This window comes from Hoplias malabaricus, chromosome 1 (assembly GCF_029633855.1).
Source record: "Hoplias malabaricus isolate fHopMal1 chromosome 1, fHopMal1.hap1, whole genome shotgun sequence".
NCBI classification, from domain to species: Eukaryota; Metazoa; Chordata; class Actinopteri; order Characiformes; family Erythrinidae; genus Hoplias; species Hoplias malabaricus.
In genome coordinates, this window is record NC_089800.1 from 14663870 (window position 1) to 14678778 (window position 14909).

Consider the following 14909-nt stretch of genomic DNA (forward strand, 5'->3'; position numbering starts at 1 on the left):
TACTTCACAGAATAGTATCATTGTATAAAGGATACATGAGTGTTTCATAGTTGTTGGACGCTCTAGGATGCGTTAATCAGACAAACTTGAAATATTTTATTATATACATAAACACATAACAAAGAAGGGACAAAGAAAGCAGAGAGACAGAGTGAGACACAACAAGAAAACAGAAAATGAAAGAGTGAAAGAGTGCGAGAAGGACGATAGGAAAACAGAAAAAGAAAGACAGAAGCGAATGAATAATTAACTCACATGGGTTGGATCCGTCAGCCACCACCAGCATGCGCAGTGAGCTCAGGTTGATGTCTCTCTGGTCCCTATGGGCCACAAGAGCCCAGTGCATATCCCTGCTCTTCACACACGCCACTTTAGCTGCACATGCAAACACACACGCAAGCAGACAACACACACAAACATACACAAGATTTATCCAACAATAGCAGAATTTATTACCTTAGCAGATATGTATTAAGGTTCGATTGATATCTTAGTTGGCTTTTCATATTGACTGATACGGATGATTAGCCGTATTATTAGTATCAGTCAATAATATCAATGCTGGAAATCCACTGAAAATTAGTGATCACATTCATAAATATTGGTTTAGAGGTAAAATGTATTTTGAGATATTGGTTTTGAAAAATGTATTTGAAAAAACTGCATATTCCAACTGCAAACAGTTTAAAATGGCATAGCCGATAACGAGACACTCCTAGTTTAATAATATATTGTCAAAGCAGACGTCTTACCCAAAACATAAAACATAATAAAAGAAAAGTGCAAAGCTTTCCTGGTAGCTCAACTAAGACTGATTTAAAATCTTAACAAATTTTATGATTAAAACAGTAATAAACCCAGAGTTTTTGGGGTTAATTAAAACTGAGATGTGATAACTGAGACCTGACACTCAGATCAGTCAGTAAACACAGTTAGCCTAAACTACTGGAGTAAAAAATTGAAATGTAATGTATAAATATTCCGTAACTGAACATAATTAGCTTTGGAAATTATTCATTCATTCATTCATTCATTATCTGTAACCATTATCCAGTTCAGGGTCGCGGTGGGTTCAGAGTCTACTTGGAATCATTGGGCTCAAGGCAGCAACACACCCAGTCTTTCACAGGGCGACACACTCACACATTCACTCACACACTCACACTTACGGACACTTTTGAGCTGCCAATCCACCTACCAATGTGTGTTTTTGAACTGTGGGAGGAAACCGGAGCACCCGGAGGAAACCCACACGGACAAGGGGAGAACACACCAACTCTTCACAGGCTTTGGAAATTAAAACCCCTCAAAACCAGTTTCAGCCACAGATGTTATCTTGTTTGGGCTTTAATTTGGAAATATAATCATAAATAAGACATTATGAACAGATGAATTTTCAGTGCTTGTGAGCCTACGTTTGTGTACATGGAGTGCCCGTATAACTTTGAAATACACCTACAAAAGTTTGTTTTTTGTCGGCAGAGTTAGTCAGAAAACATGGGATTCATCGAGCCGTCCAAAAATGGTATAATGCAACAATTTAATTGCTATAGTTACCATATGGAGTGGAATTAAAATGTAGAGGGACAGACCTTTGTACTGACAGACTTTCTGGATCCACGAGAGCGGGTTGACCTTCATCAGGGAGTAGGGAATGCTGATCACGTGCATCATGTTCATCACACTCTGAGGGACACATACGTTACGTCAGCATTTCTCATTTCTCTGTTGAGGCGTTTGGCTGTGGGATAGTGATCAGCCTTCAAGTGTCGGACTTACCGTCAGAATGCCATGCCAAAGGCCAACGTCCTTCTTAAAGTCTAATACATTCACTATGGTCTCAGCTGGAACAGGGAAACGTGGGTGGAAGAGAGAGCGAGAGAGTGAGAGAGAAAGAGAGAGAGAGAGAGATTCCACATATGGTTTAATTGCAAGATCATTTCCTGATGACAATCGACAGTAGTTTCTGGAATAATATATAATATAATGTAAGTGTAATATATATTTAATAGAAGATTATAGACTAACGCATTCAATGATGCTGAGGCCTGGGCTCTGGAACGGCCATGTCAATGCTCTACAACCACCAGAACTTATTTGTTTGATAGGCAAATATTGGCCTTCTCAGTGGTGTGATGAGGGTTTTCTGGAAACTTGTCAATTAAACATTTTCCATAGCATATGGCATGATGGTTCAAATTTGTTTGAACTTATCAGAATTTATTATGCCTTTAGTCACAATCTCCAGATGTTCTATATTCCCAAACTAATCCACCACTATGCTTTACTTACTGTCTGTGTTTTGTATAAACTCACCCTCTGTGTATCCACAGGACTGTGTGAGGGCCTGGCAGTGTGTGAGCATAGCGATTCTCATGACCGTCACGCCCAAAACACTTCCATCCTTGCAGGTTTTATACTGTCAATCACACACACAATGCCACACAGTATCAACCAGCAGATTATTATAGTGGACTCAGTAAGCAGCTCTTCTAATGAAGATAACCTAAACCCAAGCCTTTGCAGTGTCTGTTAATAGAAGTGCATACATCTCGGATTTCTCTGTCTTTGTGATGGATGGTCTAAGAGTTTAAGCCTCACATGATCAATAAGCTTGGACTGGGGCAGGCATGTTCACTGAGACATACTGTACTACCTTGTTGTGATTTAACAGGAAAAGCCATTATCTTATCTTAAAGCCCCGACACAAGCCTCACTTCACAATTAAGCATGCGTTAATCATTCATCAGCCACTCTGCGATACGCTGCTAATGGAAGGCAAGTCCGGTCCTGCACGTTGATAGGAACTATCGATTTTATTCTGCCCTGAAGGCGGGCTTGGATATGGAATATCCAAGAGGAGAGCTCTCTAATACTGTTTAAGGCAGCTGGAGAAAGCAGCATATGGAAAACCAGTGCCTTACAGCCATGGGTTCCAGTAATAAGAGAAAATACAGACTATTCACAGAGGCTGAAGGAGGAAAAATTCACTCTGTGGCCAGTAAAAGTGGCTGAATGGAAGTGACACCTAATCTAAGGTCCCTTCCAGAGAGCTAAGACTGAAAGATATTGGACTAAAGTGAAGCAGCAAGTTCTAGGCTTCTTACCTCTATATACGCGGTGTCATTGTTTGCGTCTTTGATATGAGGGAACCAATCCCGAGGTGGCTTGGAGAGGTGTTTCGATTCTGTGACAAACCAAAGCAGCTTGGGCCACCCTACAGTGAAGAACAGATTACAATCAATCAATCATTTTTTAAGGAAAGAATTGGGGGGAAATAGAAAAATTCAGAAATTTCTATAGAATTATTGATAAAAATCCAAGCTTGACTGTATCTAGTACAAGTTTCATGTGCAAGGGGGGCAAACTCCCTCACATATAGCTCCTATGAGATGATGCTGGACTTGTTTAGCAGAAGAGGCCCTGTATCGGGGCACAAGTTAGAAAGATTCTAAGGTCCTGAGACCGAGAGCACCCCCAAACCCACACACACACATTTATTATTGGTTAATCTAAAAATAATTCTCTGTATGCAACTCTCTCTCTCTCTCTATGAACATCCAGAATTTTGTGTTCTTTTTCAGCACACTAGTGTCATATCATAAACTCATTACCTATCTGCTATTTATAAACCCTTCTCTCACTGCAGCTGAGGGGAAAAAATGCTGACTGCAGGTGTCCTGGCTGAGATCACATCACACACAAACACACAGAGTCCTCGTTCTGGCCTTGGTGACACATCACGCTCTCCTACACGCTCGTTCTGGCTTCCTATTTCTCCATTCCGCAGCTCTCTACACACATTCTTGCATTTGATTGCATGGGACTGACCTTTGAACTGAGGTATTTCTCCGGTGGGTCCTTTGGGCAGCCCCTTATGGCACGCATCACTGGTTAAAGCCACTGTCACCCCACAGCTGCCCAGGAGAAAACCAATCTGCTGACTGCCTGCATCCTGCAAAGCACCAAACACAGAGAGAAAACTGAGCCACGCGTTACACAGCCTCACAGTACAAAACATCCATCACAACCTGCCAGAAATACACCACGGGGGCGGCCCAGGCCTATTTATGAACTTAAGCTGTGAGAAATGTCTGTATTTCCAAAACAGAAACACAGCCTGGAAAATAATGTGTGTGTGTGTGTGTGTGTGTGTGTGTGTGTCTGTATGTGTGTTTATTTGAATCCACATCGCAATTCCTGTCCCTTAAAATGACACAAATGTTCTGCACAATATGTCGCTTTGCAATTCTTATTGCAAACAAGACCTCAAAGTTGTTGTTTTTTTAAATGTGTGCTAACCATACACTGCATAAGATGAGAGAAAGCAAAGCATTCATACGATCCAACAACTTGGTCAAAATCAATTGGATGAATCTTTAATCATGACACATTACTGATTAATTTAATATATTAAAAATTATTGGAATAGGCTTGCGATGTTGCTACTGTGTCCACACTGTAACTCTAACTCTACTGATGTTAGTACTATGTTTCTGAGTAATACATCTAAAATATTCCCACATTTTCCTGCATAATGATATCATTATATGTAAACAAAGTCCTTCAGAGTGTTTAATGGGACGTGCATTGTTCTAGAGAAACTTAGTCAGATCTGTTCGATGTTGGTGGTGTCAGGAACCTGACATTCAAAGCACTTTAGGCCACTCAAACTAAAAGCTACCTTACAGAAAACAGCTGAAACACGGGACCAGGCGGGCTGAATCACACTAGAAACATTTCTTTACCATAGCACTGAGATTAAATTGAGATTCAATTTTTAGCCTGAAGCAGAACAGATGGCAATAGACATGTCATTTATAACATAGATTAGAGTTTGGCTTATGAGCTAATTAAGCAATTTAAAAAATTACACGATGTTCCATAGGGGCCGCCATAAAATGCTATGCTCCATAATATATGCTATGCATCCATAAATAAATGCCATGAAAATAAATATATTTATACATTTATATATATAATTTTGTATTTTTGTATATAGTGCCTTCCTAGACACCCAAGGACGCTTTACAATCCACACTGCTCAGAACGCTCAATCCACACACACTGGTGAGAAGCAGCAGCCAAGCGCGCACAGCGTACTCTCGACCAGGAACGACCGTCCACCTGGAGGACTGCATCAGGCACTAGGGTTTCACCCAGGACAGAGTGCCAATCCAAATCTGGGCGCACACACATTCACTCACAAATACAGACATTCATTCACATACACACTCATTCACTCACACACCAGGACAGTTATTAGAGAAGCCAATTCACCTACCCTCCATGTTTTTAGACAGTGGGAGGAAACCCACGCAGACACGGGGAGAACATGGAAACTCCACCCAAATGTGCTAACCACTAAGCCACCGTGCCGCCAACATTTTTGACCAATACTGAAGAACTGAAAATATGATGAAGATATCTGATTCCAATCCTCTTGAAATGATACACCATTTCAAACCACACCCAATAATTGAAATGTGTGGACATTTTGAAAAATCTTCTTTTGATGACTGAAGACCAGGGCTGTATTGAAAAGCCATTTTTGTTTTCTGATTTGAATATATCCATTGTGTTTCTGGTGACTGTGTGCAACAAGTGCAAAAATATCCACCTTCTTTCAACTGGAAAGCAGACAGGGTTTTATTGGACTGTGTGTGTAGTTGCAGAGAAAGGAAGCCAGAGAGTGTTCTGCCAGTTTCAAGGTCCTTTTCCTGGAATTTCTGGACTGATGAGGGATTGGACTGAGCCTTGCCAAAGAATTGAGCCACTCCCCTCCCCATATACCCACACACATTCTCTTACACACACACACACACCTCCCCTTGTCCTCTCCAGAAACTCCAACGTATGCATTTAACAAAGACACAGTTCAGACTGACACTCAACAGAAAGCAGTGGCTATCAAAAATAGACAACAGCCTACAATATTTACACCGCTCAGAGCTGCAGTTTCCATAAGGTCTTCGGAATGCTTAACATTAAGTATGAATAATAGAGAAACATTAATATTTGCATGGTAAGGCCTGTTGCCTTGGCACTGCACACTGGGAACCCACGCTGTGAGGATATGAGGATATACAGCAGGGAGTGGAGTACACTGCAACTTGTAATAGTCAAAAACTAAGATTCAAATTAAATCCTTGCTGTCCAACTTCAAAGCAGACACCACACTACATTCACAATCCCATTCAGTCATACACAAAGCGAAGAACATTTCTGCCATCCCCTGTAAGTTATATTTGTTTATAAAAACAACATTTTGGTTTTACAATAATAAAATGCAGACTTTGCCAAAATGCAGCCCATGCAACTTGCCCTTCTGGTTGTTTGTGCAAAAGTAAGAACAAAGAGAACCTTGTCATAAATTCTGCACTTCATTTCAAACAAGCATAAACCCCTACTCCATTCCCTCTGCCCACTCAGAACGAGGGACCTTTCCCATTGTTAAGGGTGGGAGATAAAATCAATACAGGATTGAGTACTGATATTTTAAAAGCGATATATATTTGTAAAAGAGCATGGCTATGAAATTAGCCATGCCCAAATCTGTCACCTACTTAGAAATATGCAAAATACAACAAAACAAAGTTTTGCAGCTGAAGACCTTTATTATATTATTGAAAAACTGCAAATGAAATGGCTTTCAAAACTGGATTCATTAATCAATTTGTTCCAAACACATGAATTAGGAATTGTATCTAGTTTTGAAGATATGTTTGTCTTTTTTTTTTATGTCTTTTTTTAAAGCAAAGATGAAGTAAGACGTTACTCTAAAATTCAATATTAATTATCAATATTAAACAATATTCGTCTCAACTTTTTGGATGTAGAGCTGGACAATAATTCAATATCAATATATATCGCAATATAAAATGTTTCAATAAAAATTATACGATCTGTCACTGTCTGATGGTCATTACAGGGCGCTGCCATCAGTTCATTGCTCTCAATTTTGTTTCACCTTGGTTTCAGTTCTTGGCAGATATTTTGTGGCTTTTTATTATTTTTTATGACTGAAATTAAGAAGTATATTGTGATATAAATTTTGGCCGTATCGTCCAGCTCTATTTGGACATCTTCAAAGTTGGAAAAGATGCATACAAAAAACCCTAGTTCATCAGTTCATAAGGCAGACATGAATTTACTCAACACTGCTTTTCAATTTTTTTGGAACAGGGTTTGTATTATATTGTGTAAAAATTTTCTCCCTTAAATCCCACCCTATCCATGTGGCAGGGCCGTTAATTACTGCTAATATCTACCCTTACTTGCCATCTACATATTATATATACTAAGATTTATGAGATGCAATGCAATCAAAAGAGAGAAGCTGAAGTGTGAGCCAACATACTGTAAAGGTTCAAGGGGTTAATGATTTTTTCATGAACATAAATTAGCCATGGCATAAACAGCAATTAGCCACCATACTGAACATGAGTTGCTAAACTCCCAACAAAAAAATGACGAAAAATGACAGAACGATCAGTGCTAAAGTCATGGCTGTGGTCAGTCAACCTATGTATCAATGTAGTGTAAAGAAACAAACGTCATTCTTTTAAGGCTCTGTCAAATTGCAAGGCTTTCTGTATCCTCACCTTCCTGGTAAGCGGCACCTCGATAGGCACGGGCACCACCTCGGCCAGCAGGCAGCCATAGAAGGCCACCATGAAGGCAGCAGGGTCGTTGTTGGGGAACACGAGTGCCACCTGCACACACAGCGATAAGGGAGAGAGAGAGTGAGTGACTGAAAGACACAGAGACCGTGTGAAATTGTGTGTCTGACGCTAGACAGACCCAAGTGCGCCCATGACACCAAGTGAGACTCGCAAGTCACAAACAGACAATATAAATGAGGTCTGGATTTAAGGTGAAACAGAGATAAGCACAAAATTAAATGGGACACTCCAGGGCAGCCCACATGAGACTAAGGTTACCATGGTCAATAGCAACTGTGAGCAAAAGAGGAATAAACCCCACCCCCAGCACTGGCAGTGGAGCTTTGGAACTGTTTTCTCTGAAGACTTCAAGCTCCAACAAGTTCCTCTGGGATAGGTCTTTATGGACTGTATGATCCAGACCTAACATTGGTTGAACAGGTGTTCACAAACATTTGACCACACAGTGAATTAATGATGTGCACAGGAAAACATATTTTGTCATGATAAAATAAGTACTGTGATATTCTCTCTCCTAAATTCTAAGAAATAATAATTTAATTAAAAATCCATTTGAAGCATTTTCACCAACAAAGGAAATGTAGTGTGGGCTTTAGTGGAGATTAGCACAGGTCACTCACCCGGTCTCCTGGCCTGACCATGGGCTCCTGCTTGGTTCCCAGTTTGTGTAGAATGTTGTAGGCTACTTTGATGCTTCGTGACCACAGCTTCCCTGCCATGCAGAACACACACACACACACACAAACATATTACATTCAAAACAAACCACATACTGCTAGCATATTTGGAGTGCTTTAATCCCTGTCTGTTTTCTAAAACCTCCTGTATGCCAAACAGATAAAAATACCCCCAGTGTTCAGTAAAACTGCAATAAACAGTAGCCCAAACTCCAGGAGTAAAGTTCAAACAGGAAACATAACGGTCGTATGCTAAATTTTGACCAACTTTGGTCAAATGACATGCTTTGTTATGAAATCTGATTCTTGATGGTATAAGCCCCTACATTTATTCCTTACAATATATTATATTCAGGAATGAAAAGAAACTGTGCACTAAAATCTGCAGAACAAAATCTTTATTTATTTATGGTTGTGTTCCATTTAAGAATATATTAGAATTGTTTATTTAGGAAATCAACAAAACATGCCATTTGCATACTTTCGCCTACAGGACACCACACAAAAGAACAAAAGAAACCTGTGCGAAGATTGGATTCAGGTGCAATGCATTTCAGTCTCCCTCTTAACAGACATCTCAAGCACTGGCAGTTTCAGTTGTATATAATTATGACACTATTAAGCCTATACATCATATACAGGAAGTCATGGGTTTTATGTAAAACAGTATGTAGAAAATCCTATTGTGGTTGGCGTTGCTCAATTTTTAACACTAATTCCTTCCATCCAGAAGACTTTGGCTCAAGGTACAACAATTAAGACCAAACCCCAACACTAAATAAGCTTAGCTTTGCAGCCATTATGGACAAGAGCCAAAAATACCATAAATACTGTTTAAAAGAAAAATCTCTAGGGTCTGACTGAATTTCTGACCTCATGCTATCAGGCGTAAACCCACACAGAGGACAAGTATAAAACCCTAGTGTGGAGCAAGCGGTGGGTGAGAGATATCAATCTCACTCTGCTCCTGCCTTCGCTGTGAACTTAATTACTCTTTTGATTTGGGTGAGGTTTTAATGAGCTGCCAAACAGCCTGAAATTCCCTCTGGGCTTCAGAGGAGAGTTAGAGGGAGAGAGGTAGAGAGGGAGATAGGGATGGGGACAGACAGAAGAAAAAGAGGGAGAGAAACAGAGAAAAGAACAGAAAAGAAAGGAAGTAGAGAGACAGAAAGAAAGGAGAAAAAATAGACAGAAGGAAAGAGAGACAGACAGTGTGAGAAAGTTAGAGCGAGATGGACAGAGAGAGCGAAGGAGAGAATGAGAAAGAGGAAGAAAGAGGAGTGGAGACGCCACAGAAACAGGCAGCCGGCTTTTCTATTTTCAGACAAAGCCCCGGCCCACACAGCCAAGCACAGCGGGCCCATCCTGGATCTGTGTGTGTGTGTATTTGTGTGCCTGTATGTGGAGGTGGACTGCTGTGTGTCTGCGAGTCAGTGCTGCACAGCTCCTGCTGACTCAACTCACAGCTCTGCAGGCATCTTGAGCAGGAGAAAGGGGTGGGGGGAGGGTGTTGGGTCATTTGGATAGTGACCTGACCTGACCACACAAGGCAAGGTTGGACAGAAAATGAGGACATGGTGGAGTTGAAAAACAGTAATGCAATAAATATTTTAGCAATCCAAAAACCTAAAAGGAGAGCAAGGCCATTCCTTTGCAAGTTGTAGTGAGCTAACGTACTTCCAAATATGAAAAATATCCTGATCATGATTATGATGAATGTGGATTTGCTCGAAGGCTTTCTGGAATGCTTTAAAAGAAGCTGCTCCATCAGTGATTCAAGCGTCCATACAAGTGTTTATTAACATCCCAATGATAATAAGTGTGATTCAAAATATACCAGTAAACAGTAACAACAATTAATAAATATCACTTCATACTGGTTGTCGTGCCAACAAACAATTTAGAGATTTTGGTGCTTCATATCAATCTGCACATAAGGAGCCCATGTTCACAGTACCCACAGTAAAATATATCAGCAAACACAATCAAAGCTTTCTGCATGCTATTAGACTGTGGTTTACTTCCACAATTGTCTCTTGGTAGTTTAGGCTCCTAATCTCCATTTCACAGCCTGACGTCATGTAGCTCCACCCTGGTGGGTCAGTGCTGCTTCGTCCCTTTTTTGTTATGCAGAAGATGAAGGGCAGCATGTTGAGATGAGTGTTGTATTTGAATATTGTTTGAGTAACCGAGATGTGTTCAGTATCTGGACACAGGATCTGTATTTGAAAAGGTCAAGTATACAAGCGTCATGACTTGATTTGATAATGATCTGAAGCTCATGATCAGATTTAATAGCTTAGTTTAAAATGTGGGGGGAATGAATAAATAAATAAATAAATAAAGAATGTGGGCCAGTGTGACTTGGTGGTAAACAACACTCGGTTCGGTTCCCATTACAAGCCTCATTCATCAATTCTGATTTTCTGCCCAGATCGGATTTGGCTGTGATGACGGTTCGCTTTCATAAATGTAAGCGGCTTTTAACTGTAATGTGAAAAAATCTGTTTCTCACAGGTTTACGCATATCATCTCCTTCACCAACAACAAAAACATTATACCCGTGAGACAAATCATTGTTCCAAAACTAGAAAGTAGCTCGTGAGTGCATCAGATTTTGTTCACGAAGACGGCAAACAGCTGATTGACTGTGTGATTACAAGGAGAAGTTGAAAAAAGCCCACTGGCTTTTACAGCTGAACCAAGAGATCGGCAGAACCCCAAATGTCTACCTATACCCTTTGCAGTGTACACTGTATGTCATACATAACGGTTTCTAACTCATGGCGGAGCAGCAGAGAGCTGTGTCTGCCACAGCTTTGTCTCTGGGAGCCAAGGGACCACAGAGAGAGAGTCGTGTCTCCCGTTGCTCTGTCTCTGGAAGCAGAGCGGCTGCGCAGATACACATCTCCCGCTCACGGTCAGTTCCTGTGTTCTAACGAGTTGTGCTATCGATTAAGGTTTGTACAGAATGTAGCTAGATTTGGTGCTAGTCGATTTTTTCTTCATAGTAACTTGCAATAAATTCTGAAAAGTCACTAAATCTAGTGGCAAAATCACTAAGTTGGCCGTACTGAGCAGCGGTTGGGACCCTGAGGTTATGTTTCACAAGGTTGATATGTCACGACTTAACAAGCGGATAAGCTTCACATAAAGGGATCCCAAGTAACTCAGGGGTCTAAGCAACCTATCATCAGGAAATCACTGGTTCAATTCCAAGTGAAACCTCAGCCATCCAAGGCCGAGCTTGCAAGAGAGCACAGTTCGCCTTGGTCCCTGTGAGGGGTGGATTGCCCCGCCTCCCCCCACAATGTCTTATTCACACAGCGCTAAGTAGCATGGGTGTCTGTCAGGTGATGTGGCAGATCCGGGCAGGCTGTGCTCTACAGCACATTAAGCTGTTCGGTGGTGTTACATCAGCAGTAGTTTGATGGCATCACATCCTGAATGGCATCAGTAGTGTTTTAGAATAATGACTTGGAGGAAGAATGTATTTTCCCCAGCCTCTCAAGGCCGGTGGCTCTGTGTGATTGTTGCGGGCTATAATTAGCTATGACTAATATATGAGGAGAAAATTCCTCAAAAACAAAAATAAAAAAGATATCATATCAGTTAAAAATGTAATTAAAGCCCAGCTCAAGGACAGGGAGGGATGAAGGCTTTCTTTGCTGATATTCAGAAGAATATCGTTACCTATATTGTTTCTGTGTGCATGTGCAAGTGAGGATGAGAGACAGAGAGAGAGAGAGAGAGAGAGAGAGAGAGAGAGAGAGAGAGAGATACAACTGGATCATATTAACCACTGCAGAGATGAGAGAGCAGTTCACACAATTTAATATAAATTCACTGCAAGAACACAAACACAAACACAGCAAGTCAACACTGCAAGCCCTCGCACCCTCACACACTCTCACCCGTGATACGCTGTAGGCAGATCCTCACTGAGAAAGCTCAGCTGACGCACTCACACACATGCACACATATCAGTACAAACAAAACCCACACTCTGAGCCACCCAACATGAGCACAGTTAGGCACATCAAATAAAACCTGTTATTCATCTGCCCTCCACACAGCAGTGTTCAATTCACAGCTTGGGCAGGAATATCACACACAACACTCCTAAAATATATGCATTTGGACAGAATCCTAACACTATATTAGCCTACATATGTAATATGATTAGCATTTCATTTCACCCTAGATAAGACAAATAACCTTAATCTAAGTGTATATTGGGAGGAAATCACACAAAGGTGGGTCCTACCGTAAGTGAGGACATAGAGGGGTTTGCCATTGGTGTCCATGGTTGTCAGGCAGGGGGCCTTGGGGGAGATGGTCCCCCAGCGTTGCAGTGCCGCTTCCAATGATGGAGGCCAGTTAGTGACCACACCCAGCTGCTCTCCCCTCATGGTAATCATCTGAGCCCCTTCTGGCCGTGGCTGGTTCGGGTCCGGCTGCTGGACTGCATCCGGAAAACATGATTGAAACTTTTTCATTATCTGCTATCTGGTCTGCTAACTAAATTGATAAAGATTTTTATTTATTTATCAGTCTACAAAATGTGCTCAGATGCTTCTAAAAGCCAGTAATGATCGGACACTTCAGAAGGATTCAAGTCAGCCTACCCTCAAGAAGTTCCTCAAAGTCATCAACGAAAAACTCTCTGAGTGGTGGCCTTCTGGGCTGCTTCAAGGTGTTCACCAGCTGCTGGATCTTAGCAGACACTCGACTGCTGACTGGAACACCTGAAAATCACACACCTGTTAATATACATGTGCATACACTTAAAGATGTTGGTGTATGATACCACAGATATCCCCAGATTTGGAAGGCTGGGTGTTTGGTACCCTCCTTACTTAAGAACTGCTCTATCAGTAAGATCAGTAGAAGAACATAATATGAGTGCGCAATACATCAGCAGACAATAAATGGATAAATGTGATTACTATTTTCAGCAATTACAAGCGATATCTTGGTAAACTGACGTATGTAAAGACACTAGCCGGTTTCTCTTTCTCTGTTCAGTCTCACTGTAATGGGTACCAGAGTGGACAACATCACAAACAGCTTCACGTAACGTGTATAATCTAGTCTACTGCATCAGCACAGCAGAGAAGAAAACAGCTGAGTAGGTTCTTTCTTCTTCCCCTCTCCCGTTTGTTTACAAGTTGCATTAGTATTCCACGCATTCTAATTGTTTGTAACAGCCCTTACATTTGCACGAACAAAGACTCGCAGCACATTTTGTTCAACAAGCACAGCAAAACACTGCAGTAATGTCTGCTGGTCACTTCCTCCAGTCATTAACTGTGAGCATGAATGGTTATGCAGTGCGTAAATGGTTATAAATGCTGCTTTTCTTAAGTGCTGCATTGTCATGAGTGTTATAAACAAATCAAGAGTTTTCATATAATTTATTTTCAGTGCACAACATGTGCCTCAGTTATATATTCACTTACAAATGCTTAATTCATGAATACAGTCCAAATATGGAAACTTAGCACCTTTTGAATACACTGTGTTTATTTATTTAAGTCATGAAAATACCAAAAATGTCATAAAGGATTGGGTAGTAACAGTTGCACTTATTTATAAGAGGTAGTTAAAAAGGGGTCTTATAGAAATAAATTATGACTCTAAATCCCACTAATAGTTCAAATTACAAGTGAGGTAAGCCTCTTACATCCATTCACAGAATCAACTGAATGAACTGAAGCCCAAACAAACACAAACAAGCATACACTCATAAACACATACACAAACGTAAACAGAGCTGCTGGGGGTGAAGGAAGTCAGAGAAGAAATTAGCTGGCTGGCTGGCGAGACTTGCTTTCTGCCTCGTACTCTTCCGTTTTCTTATTATATAATGCCTGGATGTCCACGTCATCGCGGACAAATCTATTCCGCGAAGGTTATTGATTAATGCTTCTGACAAATACAGTCAAATGCAGACGCTCGGGGACGTCCCCCGGGAGCAAATTAAATTGTCATAAAAGAGGCAGATCAATGCTCTCAATCATGGCCTAATCTCAGAGGATCCATCACCACAAAGACCAGCTCAAGGCTCTGGCACACCGAGCTGTACATCAAGAGTAACATAAGTTATACTGGGCATTGGCACAAGGGGATACTCAGACTAATGAATGGACAGGGCATATAGGGCACATACAAACTACCTCAAGAACTTGACGGGAACAACATCGATTTCAAATCATTAACAAATTGACAAGCTTTTAGAGAGCTGGATTATTCATTTTAATTTTATTTTAATTTATTTTATATTAAAGTCAGTCAACGTAGCCCCTAAACGTCTTCTCTGTTCTTTAGAATAAAATATTTAAGTCATTTTAAAAGTGGCCCAACTTGACACCTTCACCTTCAATCATTACCCATAGATAATTGGCTCCCACCTCTAGCTCTAGCTCCAAGAACCTCTACACCACCAGCCTGCTGCCAGTTAGTAGCCCCCTCTATGTTGGGAGATCCTTAGGTTTTATGACATAAGAAACCCTAATTGTCTGAATAATCCCATTTGTGACTGTTT

At 40.9% G+C, this 14909-nt stretch overlaps 1 protein-coding gene across 4 annotated transcripts in view; it reads right to left on the reverse strand.

Annotated features, from left to right (window-relative positions):
• Positions 1-14909, reverse strand: part of dip2ca (disco-interacting protein 2 homolog Ca) — a 120179-nt gene that overhangs the window by 34047 nt on the left and 71223 nt on the right. For all 4 annotated transcript variants that reach the window (XM_066646843.1, XM_066646844.1, XM_066646842.1 and 1 more), the window contains 10 exons: positions 12991-13110; positions 12630-12827; positions 8306-8397; positions 7605-7715; positions 3832-3955; positions 3108-3217; positions 2317-2419; positions 1780-1844; positions 1593-1686; positions 256-375 (listed from right to left, as the gene is read on the reverse strand). In XM_066646843.1, the coding sequence (XP_066502940.1) occupies positions 256-375; positions 1593-1686; positions 1780-1844; positions 2317-2419; positions 3108-3217; positions 3832-3955; positions 7605-7715; positions 8306-8397; positions 12630-12827; positions 12991-13110 (1137 nt within the window). The remainder of the gene's footprint in view (positions 1-255; positions 376-1592; positions 1687-1779; positions 1845-2316; positions 2420-3107; positions 3218-3831; positions 3956-7604; positions 7716-8305; positions 8398-12629; positions 12828-12990; positions 13111-14909) is intronic.